Raw genomic sequence first — 19,010 nt, 5'->3', positions numbered from 1 at the left:
CCCTCCGCGCCTGATACTAATATCGTGGCGAACAACACATCGATCATGGGTGTCTACTTGATTCCGGCTAACGAAAGTCCATCCCCACCAACGGAAATGCCTCATAAAAGTCTTCAAAGACTTTGAATGGGGCTAGGAAAAATCAGTAAGAAATCAAAGTGCTTAGATTTCGGACTGGTTTTTGATTTAACCACACAGCGATGATGCTACAATGATGATACACAAGAGCCCGACACACCATTGAGACGAGGCATATCTGCCGGGCATGAATTAAACATTTCGGTATTTTCCGTACAAGCACTATAGATTGTGCGTATAATGGACTCATTAACTAAACACATTTTTAAGAGTTTATTGCACTGCGTCATATTTTTATCACTTCAACATAACTTGTGTGCGCATGGAAATAAATAAGCAGACGTGTGTACAAGCAACATACATACACAATACGAGTAACAGTATTACCGTTACTACAGCGATATATGAGTCGTGTTCTGAGAAAACTGGGCTTAAAGCATGTGCGTAGTGTCATCCCAGATTAGCCTGTGCAGTCCGCACAGGCTAATCTGGGACGACACTTTACGCACATGCATTTTGCCCAATTTTCACAGAACAAGACACATAAGTTCGGTTTCGGTGTATCCTACCACGTGCAATTCTATTTGAGTGGTTATATGAAAACTGATAAGTAGACAATTGCTTTATGAACAAAAATAATTAGTTTGTATATCTCGCTATCAGTAAAAATGGTAGCATATTCGGGATGAAAGGCGATTAAACTATATATTATGAAGATTCCAATCTTGATCTTCAAATGAATGTCATGCTATATAATCAAGGCTTTGGTGATATCTTCTTGTAACTGATCATTCATTTCTGACTTCTCTTGGTTTTTCGAAATCGTATATATCTGATGTAATTATAATGTCACTTGTACTCATTAACACTTCCCATTCGTTCATTACAATTAGTAAAATGTAAAACATCACATATACATTTATTTTGTAATAATTTAAGCTTTTTCATTTTTTTCCACACTCAGTTTCGCGCTTTGAAATCAGTAGTGAATACCACATTGAAAGCGGCAACACAACAAGGGAGGCAACTCAGTCCTGGAAGAATATACTGTTGAAGTTTAATCCGCATAACTTCTTAACCTCATCTGAAAACAACATTGAATTTACATCAGACGTTTGTACATTTGGTAAATTTTATGAAATTTATATTTGTGCCTATTTATTTTCAAATCCATTGACATATGGCATTGCTATGTCGGAGACAGACATTTGTTGATAGTCAACTGGATGTACAAAAGATGCTCTTGCTATATGTCGCCTTCTTTTTAAGAGATTTTAAAAATGCTTAAATCCTGCAATACTAGTATACCAGATACGTGATATCAAATAAAAACTTTGTTATTAAAATAGGAACATTTAAAAGAAAGAAACTGTGTAAAAGAATAATAAAATACATCATGGTTACCCAAATCAATATCATCAACTGAACTGTAAATGTGCCTTAAATTTTATGCATCCAACGAACACACAATAATCTTTTGGCGCATGTGTTGATACGGGTTATAAGCAGTTATCTTTTCAAAGATACAATTGAATGTCCTGAGATAAGGGTTACTCATTCTGTTCAAACAATGCTATGCAGCTAAACTCAACAACCAACACCTACCATTGACTTCAATAAGATTGTGGTTCTTTTGGTTAATCACAACCACCATCTCGCGCTGGTCAGATTTCTTCCCCACCACCCAGCAGTCAGTCAGCGTGCGCACAAATGTCTCCCCATCTTGATTATTCCTGTATGTATGATAATAAGCCAAGCTGTATCACAATTTTACAACATAATATCATAATATTCCCTTATTTTTATATTTTCAAACAGAATCAAACTTTTTTTTTTTTAACTGTGTAACCTAAACTTTATTAAGTCACAGTTTTCAATATAGAGAACATTTCATGAAGCAACTTTAATAATCAAAATATACATGAAATATATAATTTAGTAAAGAAATCTATCACAACCATTACCGCTGCAGGTCAGAACTGATATCACAGAGTAGCTTGAGTGTGTCCTGGGACACAAAGACGCCTGAGGACTTCTTGGAGTCCACATGGACTGTGGACTTCTGGGCCAGGTTCATGTGATTGAAGTAGATGTACTTGTACATCGGCTCCATGGAACTGCTGCAGACGAGAGTGAGTGGTTGATAAAAATTCACTGCGCTCAAAGAAAACCATGTTTAATGCATGTGCAGAAAAGTGTTGTCCCAAATAAGCCTATGGAGTCCGCACAGGCTAATCAGGGAGGACGCCTATGCTTTAATGGTATTTTTCATTTTAAGGAGGTCTCTTCTTAGGGAAAATCCAGTTAAGGTGGAAAGTGTCGTCCCTGATAAGCCTGGGCATTGGTGTTTCATAAAACTTTTTAACAAATGCAAAAACAAGTTTACTTTTTACATTCATAAAAATCCAAATATTTAAGATTGAATATGTCACTATATTACAGAAATAATTGAAAACCCAATGCAGTCTTTCAATCAGGTGCTTCAGATATAATCATATTTTGAGAGGATTATCATAACCGTGTTATTGCTATTAGAAAAAAATCCTATATTATAAATATGTATCTAGGAAGGTCTACGAAGATACTGTTGACATATTACACTAAGATGGTAAAAACAACAATTCATGTAAAAAATAACATGTGTATTTGTTCCTTCTGAATAAATGAAATTACAGTTTAACATTGATTCAATGGTCAATACATGTAACAGTACTAATATCAATCAAACAAAGCCCTATCATTGATCATGGGTGTGCATCAGGAGGGGGTTCTATCCATACATGCATACATCAGGAGGGGGTTCTATCCATACTTGCATACATCAGGAGGGGGTTCTATCCATACTTGCATACATCAGGAGGGGGTTCTATCCATACTTGCATACATCAGGAGGGGGTTCTATCCATACTTGCATACATCAGGAGGCGGGTTCTATCCATACTTGCATACATCAGGAGGGGGTTCTATCCATACTTGCATAAAAAACTGAGCCTTGTTCTGGAAACACTGGGCTTAATGCATGAACATAAAGGTACACTTTCTGCCTTAACTGATGTTTTGCTTTGAAGAGACTTACTTTAAATGAAATACAATAAAAGTAGAAAGTGTTATCCAAGATTAGCGAACTGCACAGGTTGATGTAGGGCGATTCTTTATTTGCATGCATTAAGCCCAGATTTCCCAAAACAAGGGTAAATTGATAAAAGATAAGACTCTTTACCTAGCCGGTCTCTTGGCAGAATACTGTTCACTTATTTCAGAAGCAAGATTGGACAGCTGCTGGCCAAGGAACTGGTCCAGTTTGGTGCACATTTCAAAATTCACAACATGCTGAGCTGAAATGATAAATAAAAGTCACAAACAATCGCTTTGTTTTGTATTTTTGTAACTTCCACTAAAGCAACATTCACAACTTTTAAAAGAAAAGCTACATGGTATTATGGTATTCATACAAATAAATTAAAACTTAAACACTGAGATTTTAATCAAAAAGGTCATCAAAACAAGACTATTGCCAAGCAATATATATTCCCTACCGGCTCCACCATTGTCAGAAAGTTTTGTTGTTTTATATTTGTTGCCATAGCAACAAGAATTTTTGAAGTAGGAACAAAATGAAATGGCGTGCATAATGTCCATATTGCCATCAATCCATGTTATAAGTTTCATGAAAAAATATAAAGAACTTATAAAGTTATCTCAGGATCCAACAAAGTGGGACAGACGGACTCACAGACAGACACACAGAGCGCAAACCATAAGTCCCCTCCGGTGAAACCGGTGGGACACAATAAGGAAAGCTATCAATCAAAGACAGATTGCCAAGCAAATATTATTCATGGTCAACTCAGAGAGTTTATGCATGTGCGTAAAGTGTCATCCCAGGCTAATCAACGATGACACTTTTCGTCTTAACAGGACTTTCTTAAAGAAGAGACTTACTTTAAACAAAACAAAACATTCAAGCACAAAGTGTTGTCTCAGACTGCACAGGCTAATCTCGGACAACACTTTACGCACATGCATTAAGCCCAGTTTTGCCAGAGCGAGGCTCATATGGAGTGTTACCGCCCCCAGAGTTCACCTACAATTGATGAGGAGGCAGACGCTGGCAGTGAGGGCCCGGTACACGAGCAGCAGACACTCCTCATTCTCCTCCTCTGTGTTTACATACAGGCGCGGGATCTTACCCATGTTCTTGGGGTTATCCACGTTTGGGGGACCAGTAACAAACCTGTAAAACACTCAATAATGTTAGTGTTCATTAACCTGTATAACACTAAGCAATGTTAGTGGTCACAAACCTGTATGACACTCAGCAATGTTAGTGGTCACAAACCTGTAAAACACTCAACAATGTAAGTGGTAACAAGGGACAAAATTGTCACAAAACCAGGTTTTCATTGTGAAAAAAAAATCTGATAAAGGGAGAAAACTCAAACTGAACTTTTGAAATGACCAAAAAAAATTAACCCCCTTTGTATTTTTTTTTTTTTTTTTTTAAATCTATTTTTAGTCGTGGCGACCTTGACATTGGAGATATTGACGTGATTCTTTCGTGGGACACACCGTCCCATGATGGTGAACAAATGTGCCAAATGATTTTAAAATCTCACAATGAATGACATAGTTATGGCCAGGACAAGCTCATTTATGGCCATTTTTGACCTTTGAACTCAAAGTGTGACCTTGACCTTGGAGATATCGACGTAATTATTTTGCGCGACACACCGTCCAATGATGGTGAACAAATGTGCCAAATGATTTTAAAATCTGACAATGAACGACATAGTTATGGCCCGGACAAGCTTATTCCGCCAGCCCGCCAGCCAGCCAGCCAGCCCGCCAGCCAGCCAGCCCGCCAGCCAGCCAGCCAGCCAGCCCGCCCGCATTCGCCAATCTAATAACCAGTTTTTTCCTTCGGAAAACCTGGTTAAAAATCCTGTAAAACACTCAACAATGTTAGTGGTCATAAACCTGTAAAACACTCAACAATGTAAGTGGTCGCAAACCTTTAAAACACTCAACAATGTAAGTGGTCACAAACCTTTAAAACACTCAACAATGTAAGTGGTCACAAACCTTAAAACACTCAACAATGTAAGTGGTCGCAAACCTGTAAAACACTCAAAAATGTAAGTGGTCACAAACCTGTAAAACACTCAAAAATGTAAGTGGTCACAAACCTGAAAAACACTCAAAAATGTTAGTGTTCATAAACCTGTAAAACACTCAACAATGTTAGTGTTTATAAACCTGTAAAACACTCAACAATGTTAGTGTTCATAACCCTGTATAGCACTCAGCAATGTTAGTGGTCACATACCTGTAAAACACTCAACAATGTAAGTGGTCATAAACCTGTAAAACACTCAACAATGTAAAAATGGTCATAAACCTGTAAAACACTCAACAATTTAAGTGGTCATAAACCTGCAAAACACTCAACAATGTTAGTGGTCAGAAACCATTTACTTAACCACTAATGTATAGTCACGAACTTGCAGCATAACCACTTATCTATTGGCACAGACTTTCAAAATAACCACTTATGTATAGTCACAAAGCTGTAAGAACTATAGACTGTATAGTCTAAAATCGTGTGCTTATGTAAATTAAAATGTAACTGCACTCACTTGCCGTAGTGTACACTGCCAATGTTTGATGTGGAGGCATGCCTGGTGCCTGGGCTGGGAGCCATCCCTGCAGCCTGCAGCTCCTGTTCAAGGTAGGCTGGGAACAGGCTAGTGGTCAGGTACCGGTACATGATTCGCATGTCGTCCTGCTCCAGCCCCGACCTTGAAGGTGAACACACATGCTACTGGTATTAAGGCAGGCATGAGAGCTGCTCTCTAGGAAAACGGGGCTTAATGCATGTGTAAAAAGTGTTGTCCCAGATCACACAGGCTAATCTTGGACGACACATTTCCCATAGACTGATTTCTCGTTTAGAAGAGTCTTCCTTTAAATGAAAAATTCAATTACAGTAGAAAGTGTTTTCCCTGACTGCATAGGCTAGTCTGAGAACAAAACTTTATGCAAATGCCTCAAATCCTGTTTTCCCCGGGCGTGGCTCATATGAAACATGTATAGTCCATATCATCCAAATTTACAACCTGGAAAAGCATGACAGTATTGTTAATGTATAGGTATATTGAGAAAACATAGCCATGTTACAAGAATACACATTTTTTAGATGAATCTGGGCAAGCCCTGAACAAATTTAACCAGTGCATGGCTTACTTGCTGGCAACAATATGTATGATCTCTTCACAGAGCTACATATAGTCAACAGTTAATATTTGGATTTTCATTGGATCACAGCAGTGACGTCTCTTTGAGCAAAAGATCTGAATATTATGAAGACACACTTGCCATTAACAAACCATTTATAAATGCTTAACTCTTACAGTGCTGGAACCGAATTTTGAAAGCCTTTGCAAACAGTTTGGATCCAGATGAGACGCCACAAAACGTGGCGTCTCATCAGGATCAAAACTGTTTGCTATTCTGATAGTATTTTTTGAAAAAAATCGAAGAAAATGATAATTTTTTTAATTCAGCAGACGACATTTTTAGCAGACAACAAATTTCCCAGCATGCAAAGGCTTAATATTTATATATATATACATATATAAAACGATTATCTTTACAACATAATTTCAGAGGTTTTATCAGAAAAATATTCTGTGTATATCCGATTTTCATTCACTTTACTTTCATATATTTTTTCACTCAGCAGTTCAATAACCAAAGACTTACCACACCAATTGATCATTATAGAGGAATGCTGTATATTTGACCTGTTGGAAGGTCGACTCCAAGACGTTGATGAAGCATTGCACTTTGAGGTACGTATTTTTGTCGAGGGGTAGAAATGATATCCCACTGAAGACGTCCAGTAAGTCACTACTGACTGGCCGCAGTGTGAGCACATACTAGAAATATAGACGTCCAGTAAGTCACTACTGACTGGCTGCAGTATGAGCACATACTAGAAATATTTACAGGTAACATCACATACAAAACATGTGAGCATTGGGGAAAACTGGGATTACACAGTTTGTAACAATTGCGATGTTCCCATGTGAATGGTAAGAAGACACAACAATATTATACGTTTCTCTTCTGTTCTGACTGTCTTTACAGTTCTATTTCATGATTTGAACAATAAAACAAGAGCACCACATAACGGGTGCCACGCTCGGCTGCGAAAGCTTGTCAGAATTTTTATTTTTTTTAATTATTTTTAGAGGTCACAGTGACCTTGACCTTTGACCTAGTGACCCAAAAATGGGTGTGGCGTGTAGACCTCATCAAGGTGCATCTACATATGAAGTTTCAAAGTTGTAGGTGGAAGGACTTTGATTTTAGAGCCATGTTAAAAACCTTTACAAACCTTGACAAGGACGACGGCGGACACGACGAGCTGGCTATGACAATACCTCGGGTTTTCTCCGAAAATGGCCCTGCTAAAAATTACTTTTACTCTAACTTATCAACACCACATTGTCAAGACTCAGTTAAAGACTACGTACATAATATAACAATTATACAAGTACATAATCAGGCATATAGTTAGATACACATACTCTGGAAAAAAAGTGGTCCAGTCTTGTTTGGAGTGTTTGAACATTGTTGTCAAATTTCTGCAGTAGGTAGTATATGGAACCATTGAAAAGCTGAAACAAGGATATCACCATTTAGTCACGTTAAATTCTGAATGAACATAAAAAACTATCACAAAGAACATCTTAAAAAGGAAGGATATGTTATTAATTCAAACTTAACACCTGTAACGCTGTTTAATTGCTTGCTTTATCAGAAATGTAAGTGAAGCAAGAATAACCCACATTTATATTTTTGCTAAATACTCTGCTTATGTTGAAAAAAAACAACATCAAAATAACTACTAAATAAATGTATAAGCTGAAGTTTCATCACTCTATCAGTAATATCTTTTAGAGTTACACGCAGTGAAAGTACACAAATAATAAACTGATAAAAAGTCTGCGTCTATAAAATCAAATTTTAAATGAAATAATCATAAACTCAAATACACACTGAATTATTTACACAGAGGGTAAACAATTTCTTAGAAATGACACTGTTAAAATAACTGATCAACACTCAAACACACAGATTATTAATTACCAGGACCTTGCGGTAAACAGACTATATGATCAACACTGAACATCCTACATGACTTACATTGAACATCATATATGACTTACAGTGAACATCCTACATGACTAACAGTGAACATCCAGTCATCCTACATGACTTACAGTGAACGCCCTACATGACTTGCAGTGAACATCCTACATGACTTACAGTTAATATCCTACATTATTTACAATGAACATCCACTATGACTTACAGTGAACATCCAATATGACTTACATTAAACATCCTACATGACTTACAGTAAACATCAGATATGACTTACAGTGAACATCCAATATGACTTACAGTGAACATCCTACATGCCTTACAGTGAACACCCTGCATGACTTACAGTAAACATCCTATATGACATGACTAACGGTGAACATCATACATGACTTACAGTTAATATCCTAAATGACTTACAGTAAACATCCTAAATGACTTACAGTAAACATCCTACATGACTTACCGTAAACATCCACTATGACTTACAGTGAACATCCAATATGACTTACAGTAAACATCAGATATGACTTACAGTGAACATCCAATATGACTTACAGTGAATATCCACTATCACTTACAGTGAACATCCAATATGACTTACAGTAAACATCCACTATGACTAACAGTGAACATCCAATATGACTTACAGTGAACATACTACATGACTAACAGTGAACATCCTGCATGACTTACAGTAAACATCATACATGACTTACAGAAAACATCCTACATGACTTACAGTGAACATCCTACATGACTTACAATGAACGCCCTACATGACTTGCAGTGAACATCCTACATGACTTACAGTGAACATCCTACATGACTTACAGTGAACATCCTACATGAGTTACAGTGAACATCCGACATGACTTACAGTTAATATCCTACATGACATGACTAATGGTGAACATCCTATATGACTTACAGTTAATATCCTAAATGACTTACAGTGAACATCCTACATGACATGACTAACGGTGAACATCCTATATGACTTACAGTTAATATCCTAAATGACTTACAGTAAACATCCTAAATGACTTACAGTAAACATCCTACATGACTTACCGTAAACATCCACTATGACTTACAGTGAACATCCAATATGACTTACAGTAAACATCCTACATGACTTACAGTAAACATCCGATATGACTTACAGTGAACATCCAATATGACTTACAGTAAACATCCTATGACTTACAGTAAACATCCACTATGACTAACAGTGAACATCCAATATGACTAACAGTGAACATCCAATATGACTTACAGTGAACATCCAATATGACTTACAGTGAACATCCAAAATTACTTACAGTGAACATCCTACATGACTTACAGTTAACATTCAATATAACTTACAGTGAACATCCAATATGACTTACAGTGATCATCCAATATGACTTACAGTGATCATCCAATATGACTTTCAGTGATCATCCAATATGAATTACAGTGAACATCCTACATGACTTACAGTAAACATCCGATATGACTTACAGTAAACATCCGATATGACTTACAGTTAACATCCAATATGACTTGCAGTGAACATCCAATATGACTTGCAGTGAACATCCTACATGACTTACAGTGATCATCCTACCGGCACATGACTTACAGTGGACATCCTACATGACTTACAGTGAACATCCAATTTGACTTGCAGTGATCATCCAATATGAATTACAGTGAGCATCCAATATGACTTACAGTGAACATCCAATATGACTTACAGTGAACATCCAATATGACTTACAATGAACATCCGATATGACTTACAGTGAACATCCTACATGACTTACAGTGATCATCCCACCGGTACATGACTTACAGTGAACATCCTATATGACTGTCTGAGCAAGGCCTCCATCACAGGGTCCTGCACATCCTCCTCATGGTATTCATAAGACACTTGACCATCCTTGGTCTTCTCTGAGAATGGCACACTCACAGTCTAAACAGATTTACAAAAAGCAGGATGAAATCGGACTTAATTAAAAATAGATTGGGCGATCAACATTAATTTTAAGTGTAACCAAAGGCTGATATAGCATTTTGTTTGTGACCCAGATTTGAACTAAGCCTAAACAATGTCCAGATAAACATTCTGACAAAGTGTCAAGACTTAGTCATAAATACTAGACTGGTAACAAGGTTTTTCTAAGAATTTACCTGGTGACTTAATTGTTGGTAACAATTGTGTACATGAACAACTTTCTTACCAATTTTCATTCAGATCAAGTTATAAATTTGGTCTCTAAAGAGGTTACAAGTTTTTTTCTAAAGATTGAATGATAAATATGGCCTCTAGAGTGGTAACAAGTTAAAAGTTGACAACTCACACAGCAAGACACACAATAACAGGTGTCGGACATATGGTGCTCAGACTAAATCACCTTGAGCACTTAGTGCTCATGTGAGCTAAAAATACTACCTAAGATTTAATTGCAGCAGGTAATGATAGAACAGCATGGGTTTGCAACAGGGCACAGCATTCATTACCACGTATTTGATGGACCATTGCACAACTAATTTTAGTTACATTATTGGTAAAAGTTAATGACATAGTTTTGCATTGAGCCATCAATACTGTTAAATCATGTTATATTCAAATATAAGAGGGCAAGTTTAGTCCTGTATACCACAATAAGTTGTGTCCGCATCATGCAAGTATGAAATACCAAACAGTACATTAAGTTAACTAACCATAACCATCCAAAAATCTTTTTCAGGCTGAAAATAGACCTGGCGAGTTTTCTGTGTGTGTAATGTTTCACATGGCTTATCTGAAAATGTCCTACAACAATAAATTAAAACACCTTATATTGCATTATAAAGCCAAAAATAAACATTATAATGCAATAAAACCCAACATAATAATACAATATGAATTTTGATAAGGTCTATTAACTTATTTTTAATTTATTTTTACTCAAAAAAGCCTTAGAACAAGGCTAACATTAGAAACATCAAATATTCACATTATCTTTAATAGGGTTTATTTTGTGCCAATGTTTTTCCACATTTGAGAACATATGTGATATAAAAACTCTTCACATACCGTGTGAATGTGATTATTGCTTCACAAAGGCCAACTTGTTTTATTTTTGTGTCAATATCCACATTTGTTGGGTAGTAATACATAATCTTCTTGTGCTCCTGTATGAATATAAAAATATGATAACACTCTCAAAATAATCTATACAGGTTGATATATTTTTATAGTATAAAAATCAAATGTGTAACAAAATATAACATAAAAATACTACTAGTTCAAAATATAACCATCGAATCACAGCATACCTCACCCTCCTTTGGTCCATAAGTTGGATTAAAAATAAAAAAGCTGAGCAGTGAAATTTGACCAGGCTTACTCATGGTTAAGTAGAAGTGTTATCCTGCAAATATACAAGGAAAGAAATGCAGATAAACAATAAGTATAAGGGTACTTTTGTAATTTATCATTCAAATTATTAAATAAATAATAAATGTTTTAGAATAATATATCATGGAACTGATGAAAAGAGACTCGGTACTTTTATACAGATTAACTATGATGATATCCGAAAGTAATTGTGTCCGAAATTAAGACAGGTTAATAAAATCTGTTAATAAATACAACGACTTAATGTATTAGGTTCAAATTTACAAGTTTGTTTTGGTCATACACATGATCAAATATTGAAAATAACAATCATTGTTTAAAAACCTACATTTCACGAATATTCAGAAAACGGCCCACTTTGACATTTCCAATATGTAAATATCCGGCGGTGCGACAGTAGTTGATAGCCACATATCCGAATCTAGAAGTAATTTCGGATATTTTCAGGTAGAAGCATGAATTGATTGAATTGTCGTCAATACACAGTCGATGTCTACCTAACTTCAAGGTTTATTTACAAAATGGCACAATACGTTGAAGTAAATATAGTAATATTCAATGTTTACGTATGGCTAAGGCTAAACAGTCAAAGTTATGACTACCTGCAGGCTGCAGAATAAATCTACTACACACAGCCTGAAATTTGTATTACTTACTCTCAGATGGCAATTTGTATTGACTACTCGCAGGCTTCAATTTATGTTTACCAGTGCATGACCGTTGAGTGGCATCGGTTTTTAAAATACATCAAAGTATTAAAAGCATCCCATCTCTAGAGATGAATGTGTGTTAAGTGTTTATAAAAATTGCACATATCTAGAACACTAATTGCATTTTGATCAGTCTGTCACTCTGTGTGTATAAAATACTGATCTAATTATCTGTTTTACATTAAGAAAACATTAAAAGTTAATATTCTCTTGCAGGAAAATGGTTTGTAATGGCAGCTGAAAAGCATCTTTTTAAGAATGTACTCAGACCTGAAAGTTCACCAGTGGTGTTCAGTAATTTTATCACCACGTGGCCTGCAAGAAAATGGAGTGTCAAGTACTTGGCAGATATCTTGGGGAATTCACAACTTCAGTGTAAAATTGCTCCACTAGACTTTACTGGTAGGCCAGGTTTTCATACAGATGCTTGATTGATGAGACACATTAGTGTTTCCCTAAATACGTTTCTTTATAGGATTATTGTTTTATATATAAAGCCAAATCAAAGACCACTGTAAGTTGTAACTCAGGGTTACAGTTATAAACTGCTGTCTCTTCCTTTGTTTCAGGTTCTGTCAGTTTATTCTCATTTAAATCATATTAATGATAAAAATAAATAGAGATGTATAAATCTTGAATAGATTTAACCATAATGACCACAGAGAGTGCATGAAAAATCTGAACTTTAAAATCCCAAGTAGAATGGCGCAACAAAATATTAACATTCTTAGCTTACATTTAGTTTTCTGGAAATAGTATTATAAACCAAAGGCGTCACTAAAAGTCGCTTAAATTTATGATGACAAAACAAGTTTGCATTAAGAGCTTGAAGTTACTTTTAAATACTAAGACACTCTTTATTTTAGACCTGAAGTGGGAAAATGAGTGCGCTCATTTAAGAATAACGCTTCATCAGTACATGGAATGGCTGAATGATTCCACCTCTGCTAACAATCCTCTGAGAATGATATTGCACGAGAAGTTTTCCTGCTACATAGATTACAAGTATATGAGTGAAGTTTTCAGCCATCATTCAGATATGTTGAAGGTAAACGCCTGATTATGTCCTGGATGTTGATTTTCATTCAGTTTTATGTTTAGCCCTTTGCATGCTGGGAAATTTGTCATCTGCTAAAATGTTGTCTGCTGAATTTCTAAAATTAGCATTTTCTTCCATTTTTTTTCTAAGAATACTATCAGAATAGCAAACAGTTTGGATCCTGATGAGACGCCACATTCAGTGGCGTCTCATCTGGATCCAAACTGTTTGCAAAGGCCTTTAAAATTCGGTTCCAGCGCTGAAAGGGTTAACACATTTAAAATGAAATTAAAAGGACATAGAGCAATGGTAGTCATCAAGGTTTTATTAAATAATAATGTAGGCACATTATGTTAAACATAATACACTTAGTTTATACAGTTATACAGTGAACAAATATCAAACTTTATATTGTTCTAAATGCCATGCATTTGATGCAATGCAATCAATCACTAAGTTTTGTAATAAGGGTATTTGCCAGATAGAACTTGGTTTATGAATTAATAATGGTTCATCATATTTCCTGTATTGCAGGGTGTAGACTGGTCTGTGTTTGGTCTGGAAGATCGAGATGGGGCAGATAGCACTCTGTGGATCGGATCGGCTGGTGTGTACACGCCGTGTCATCAGGACACGTATGGCTTCAATCTTGTGGCCCAGATTGCCGGAAGGTACTTTCAGGGCTTTCCTTATAGTGTAAGCACCATTCAGTTGTTGAAAGGACATATTTTTACAATGCTCTAGGAAGTGAGTAGGCAATGCTAGTTCTTGAATGTATTGTTACCTTAAGTTCTCTCTTGTCTGAAGTTAATTTATTAAACTTCCATTAGAGACGTCTGTGTAAATTATTGCTAGAAAATGTAACTGACCCCATTTCAACATGTTTAATGCTTTTCTCATGGTGAAAGCACAGTTTTATATTCAGAAGTAGAGAGGGCATGTTTACAATGCCTCTAGCTCTAGGATTGTGTCGGGTCTTTCTAGCTCTTTAATATATTGTTTTGTTAGGTTTACTTTGTTCCCTTTTCTGAAGTTATTTATCAAATGTATTTAGTGCCTAAATGCCATTTAAGTTATCGGTGGATAAATATTTATAGAAAATGTAACCTGCCACACTTCATTATCAACAATGTAACTCCATGTATTTTAGAGAGGTCCATCTTTTAGAAAGAATAATAAAATCATTTATTATACTAATTTCGAACAAAGAGAACATGCTTGTGTGATGTCAAAGCCAATTTGTAATACAATATTTGTTTCTGTATTCTGTACTTGTGTTACACTGTTTTTGGTTTCAGAAAGCGCTGGTTTTTGTTCCCACCCAGCCAGACAGGTTGTTTGTACCCTACCAGAGTGCCGTATGAGGAATCAAGCGTGTTCAGTGAAGTCAACATAGTCTGCCCAGACTTGCATCAACATCATCTATTTAAGGTACCCATAGTGAATGAACAAGTGCAAACTCTATGCACTCAAATGTGAATGAATTATTAACATCTGCAACATTGCACAGTCCTTTATATATGTATGAGTATATATTCAGAATGCATTAGGTTTTAGTAATCATTTTAAACTTGTATTTTCATGTGCCTTTGATGTAACATTTTCATTTGTAATTTATGATTTTTGCCAAATCTGCTTGTGGACAGCTAAATATATCTGTCACAATGGTCAAGTTTATGTGCGTTCTTGCATTAGGATTTCAAAATGGTTCAGTGTATGAGCGTTTATGTTTTCAAGCTTTTCCGGGCTATAACTTTTTCATCATGCAATTTCAAAAATTATTTATCACAATTGTACAACACCATAAGAATGCATTTCACATATAAATTCGTCCCCCTACCTAAAAGGTCAGTCACAGTCACTCTTAGAGGTCAAAGGCCAAACTTGGCCATAAAACAGCTTGTTCGGACTGTATCTTTGTCATTCACGATGTAATTCTAAAATAATTTTACCACAACTGACAACAACAAGGAGATGGCATACCACATGTAACACTTGTCTGCCTTGTACAAAAGTCAAGGTCATACTTTAAAGCGAAAGGTCAACATAAGAGATTGTCCAGCTCTCTCACTTCCTCAAAGGTCCAGGTAAAAATTAGAGGTCACAAGACTGATATGGCCACACAGCAGCTTGTCCATACTGTAAGTGTATCATTCATCTTGCAATTTTAAAATAACAGCAAATGTTCACCAATAAAAGATGTTGTCAGGTGTAAAATTTGTCTCCAGACCTCAAAGGTAAAGGAAGATTTTAAAGATAAAAGGTTAAAGTTGATCATAAAACAGCTTTTCCATAATGTACTTTCATCATTCTGATGCAATTCCGAAATAACAACAAATATTTACAATGGAGAAACTGCATATCATTTATAACAACCGTTTTCATACCACAAACGTCCAAGTCACACTGAAAGATGGAAAGATAAAGTTTGTCTTTAAGAAATTTTCCAGGCTGTAACTTCATCATTTATCATGCTATTTTAAGATAAATTACAACAAATGTTACCATGTGTTGAAGGTGTGTCACCCCTTTTGCACACAAAGGCTAAATGTCAAACATGCGAATGATGCAGCTTGTTAAATAATCTAAACATTATTTCAATGGGAGTGACATGTTACAGACAAGCATCAAGCGTATTTGTATATACTGTTATTTACATGAATTATATTTGTCCAAGGAACCTTATTGCTCTTCATTTTTTTCCTGATGTTTGCCACAGAACAGCACTCCCTACGTTGTTGATCTTGAAGCTGGCCAGGTCCTATACGTGCCCACACACTGGTGGCATTTTGTTGAGAGCCGTGAGGACTCCATCAGCATTAACACATGGGTGCCAGTGGTAGGTGACACTCATGGAGCGTTAAAATGACATGTGCATGAAATGGATGGTGAAGTTAGTTAGGTAAATGCTCATGTCTGCTATGGTGTTACATTATGTAATCATTGATGTATTAATGTATCATACAGAATGAATAAACACTGGGTAACAGAGGAAGAGTTATTGACTTTACTGATCACTAATTGATCTATGCGTATCTGTAAGCAATAGCAGTTATTAAAGTAAATTGCGACTACAGTTGAAACTATTTTGTTAAATTATGATTTCAGGAGAGTGATATAAGAAGTCGCATGGAGGAGTCAGTGTGTCGTTTGCTGTTTAATGGATTGTCCAGGTCCCTCCTGTCCCAGAGTGATCAGATGGCCTCACTCAACTCAGGGGAGGTGATCATGTCGATTAAGCGAAAAATGTTAAAGCAGAGTTAGCTTTCTTGCTTAGTTAACTAAAATGATTTATTTGTCATTTAGTGTTGAATATTACATCAATATCACAGCCAGTTCAGGGGAATAGTAAAATATTGCACCCCAAGGCTAACATAACTCTTTGAAAGTGGCAATATTGATTATACACTGAAAATTTATTATACTGAGCAAACATTCTATGCTGTACAAAAAATGTTGAATGAGAAGATTTTTAAAATGAAAATCAACCTTTCATTTGTAATATACATTTAATAAGGGCATACTTATTATTAGCTTTTCTAAAATCCGTTTTACTATTTTTTAGCCCCGCTTGATGTGTATTAGAAATTATAGCATTATATTTAAAAAAAATTCGGGCATTATATATGGGATTTTACAATCGGAAAAGGAAGTGAGATATAAAAATGTCCAATACATACAATGTAGTCTTGTAATAGTTTTTTTCTAATACTAACGATTATTACAACAGCATTACAAATTTACAATAAGTGTATTTTCATAAATTGAGTTGAAAACATAGTTATTGTAGTAAATGTTCTAATGAAAAATAGAAAAGTTGTTATACACGTACAGCTGTAAGTTATTTAACTTGTGTAGATATTTACAGTTTTTGAAAAAATACCTTTATTTCATGAAATTTAATACAGAGGTTTTACTCCATTTATATTCAGGTGATAGAGGAACTTGAAACCGATATGAACTACTTGAATAGCTCATTTAAACAATACAAGGAATCCTGTAGCAGTGGAGGGGCAGCCAATAACCTGCACACGTTTTTAAGACACTTCAAGGACAAAGAAGTCACCTGTCAGAGTGAAGTAACAATGACTTCAAATTTTCATAGACTGATAACACAGAAGAGGCCCTATTCAGAACATGATTCTGATGCTAGCGTTCTTGCTAAGAAGGTCTGCACATCCAGCAAAGATCATAATTTAATTCCTGACTGTACTAGCATGAATCAAAAACAAGTGTTTAGAAAATGTTCTGTTGACAAAACCTCTTTGTGTGTTGAACCAGAGGGCAAACTTTTGCCAGGGAAAGCATCTAATAATTTAATAGACATTGAGCACAAAGCATGTTGTAGTTATCAAGAGATTGTTGCTCTGGCACCGATGACGTTTGAACAGTTCCAGTCATTTTTATCTGAAGAATACGGATATCTGGATGGGGATGATGACGAATCTTCTGAAAATAGCACTGATATGACAGAGGAGACTAATCAGCAAACTGAACACATAGACAGTATCCCAGAGCATGTAACCCACCGCACGTCGGCTGAAGGTATGGTCAACAGTGAGGATTCAACCTGCCCCATCTCGAATTGCCAGTCTGGACATGTGGCCCACCTCAATGCTGTGGATGTTATTAAAGTAGTTCTGCACCCGGATGTTATTGCCAAAATGTGTGATGTCATTAGAGATGCTGTGAAATAAATGTAAATTAAAATTTGCCGTAATTGTTTATAGTATATTCTAAATGCAGAGTTTTTTTTGTTGCATTATTTCACCTCCTGCACAAGGAAGATGTAAGATGTCTGGCATCTGTGTACAGTAGAGGTTGGATTTCTTGTCCGGACCATATCTCGAAAGCTATAAGAGTTATCAATTTGAAAAGTCATTGATATATATATATATATATATATATATATATATATATATATATATATATATATATATATATATATATATATATATATACTGGTAGATCTCATTTAGGGAGTGTGCATTGATTAAGGACCTTTACACTTGCTCCCCTTTTTTTTTAGAGATATTGCTCTTTGTTAATGTGTGTACTCAACTTTTGTCTGGACCGTATCTTGAAAACTGTCAGAGATATCAATTGAAACTTAATAAGCATGCATCTCTTATTGTGTGCAGCCGTAACTCTTGCTCCCCTATTTTTAGAGTTATTGTCCTTTGTAAATTTATTATGGAATGGACGCATCTTGAATACAATATGAGGTATAAGTTTGACATTAGGAACATACATGTATCTTTATCACTATAAAAGGTATCAAATGAAAACTTAAAATGTAGATATATCTCCTTTAATGATATGTGCACTTGAAAAGAACCTTGACTCTTGCTTTCAGCTTTTGAGCGTTATTGTCATTTGCAAATTGATTATTGAATCATATTCTTTTATAATGTCACATTAATTGCCCTTCTGAATGTTCATGCGTGCGTGCGTGTATGCATGTATGTATTGTGTTTAAGTTTTTTGTTGTACACTTTTAGAAACAAATATTTTTTTTAAATGTGCATTAGACTGACAGGCCTTTTTCTTTGCTATACAAAAAGATGTGTAAAACTACCTGCTTATTGTATATTCTTCTTTATTAAAGTGTGCC

At 35.5% G+C, this 19,010-nt stretch overlaps 2 protein-coding genes across 5 annotated transcripts; one reads left to right on the top strand and one right to left on the bottom strand.

Annotated features, from left to right (window-relative positions):
• Positions 1–338: 338 nt before the first annotated feature.
• On the bottom strand, positions 339–12,118 carry LOC127866554 (vacuolar fusion protein CCZ1 homolog). The gene is made up of 13 exons (XM_052407170.1): positions 11,976–12,118; positions 11,566–11,660; positions 11,324–11,421; positions 10,969–11,059; positions 10,094–10,216; positions 7,671–7,760; positions 6,841–7,016; positions 5,715–5,876; positions 4,167–4,312; positions 3,299–3,413; positions 2,043–2,198; positions 1,684–1,811; positions 339–1,162 (listed from the first exon to the last, which is right to left on the bottom strand). Exons 2-13 carry the CDS (start codon positions 11,638–11,640, stop codon positions 1,107–1,109), a joined length of 1,416 nt encoding a protein of 471 aa, XP_052263130.1. The 5' UTR covers positions 11,641–11,660; positions 11,976–12,118; the 3' UTR covers positions 339–1,106.
• On the top strand, positions 11,993–18,109 carry LOC127866552 (HSPB1-associated protein 1-like). 4 transcript variants are annotated; one of them, XM_052407167.1, is made up of 8 exons: positions 11,993–12,094; positions 12,574–12,759; positions 13,224–13,405; positions 13,931–14,067; positions 14,695–14,827; positions 16,116–16,235; positions 16,505–16,618; positions 17,329–18,109. In XM_052407167.1, the coding sequence occupies exons 2-8, from the start codon at positions 12,588–12,590 to the stop codon at positions 18,091–18,093; spliced, it is 1,623 nt and encodes a 540-aa protein (XP_052263127.1). In that variant the 5' UTR covers positions 11,993–12,094; positions 12,574–12,587; the 3' UTR covers positions 18,094–18,109. The 4 variants fall into 4 exon arrangements, with proteins under 4 accessions (XP_052263127.1, XP_052263128.1, XP_052263126.1 ...); XM_052407168.1 differs by having other exon boundaries at positions 12,054–12,155; XM_052407166.1 differs by having other exon boundaries at positions 12,060–12,186.
• Positions 18,110–19,010: the final 901 nt, after the last annotated feature.

The sequence above is a fragment of the Dreissena polymorpha genome, chromosome 2, assembly GCF_020536995.1.
Source record: "Dreissena polymorpha isolate Duluth1 chromosome 2, UMN_Dpol_1.0, whole genome shotgun sequence".
Lineage (NCBI taxonomy): Eukaryota > Metazoa > Mollusca > Bivalvia > Myida > Dreissenidae > Dreissena > Dreissena polymorpha.
Note: the sequence above shows the minus strand (reverse complement) of the source record. Positions and strands in the feature narration are given on the sequence as shown.

What these genes read in the sequence shown, in the direction of transcription:
- LOC127866554 (XM_052407170.1), bottom strand. Translation starts at nt 11,640, where the DNA reads ATGAGTAAGCCTGGTCAAATTTCACTGCTCAGCTTTTTTATTTTTAAT. An exon ending in ATGGACCAAAGGAGGGTGAG is followed by an intron (nt 11,422 to 11,565) that starts GTATGCTGTGAT and finishes ATATTCATACAG; the next exon opens with GAGCACAAGAAGATTATGTA. An exon ending in AGTCATATAGGATGTTCACT is followed by an intron (nt 7,761 to 10,093) that starts GTAAGTCATGTA and finishes TCCTTGTTTCAG; the next exon opens with CTTTTCAATGGTTCCATATA.
- LOC127866552 (XM_052407167.1), top strand. Translation starts at nt 12,588, where the DNA reads ATGGCAGCTGAAAAGCATCTTTTTAAGAATGTACTCAGACCTGAAAGT. An exon ending in GTGGCCCAGATTGCCGGAAG is followed by an intron (nt 14,068 to 14,694) that starts GTACTTTCAGGG and finishes TTTTGGTTTCAG; the next exon opens with AAAGCGCTGGTTTTTGTTCC. An exon ending in ATCAACATCATCTATTTAAG is followed by an intron (nt 14,828 to 16,115) that starts GTACCCATAGTG and finishes TGTTTGCCACAG; the next exon opens with AACAGCACTCCCTACGTTGT.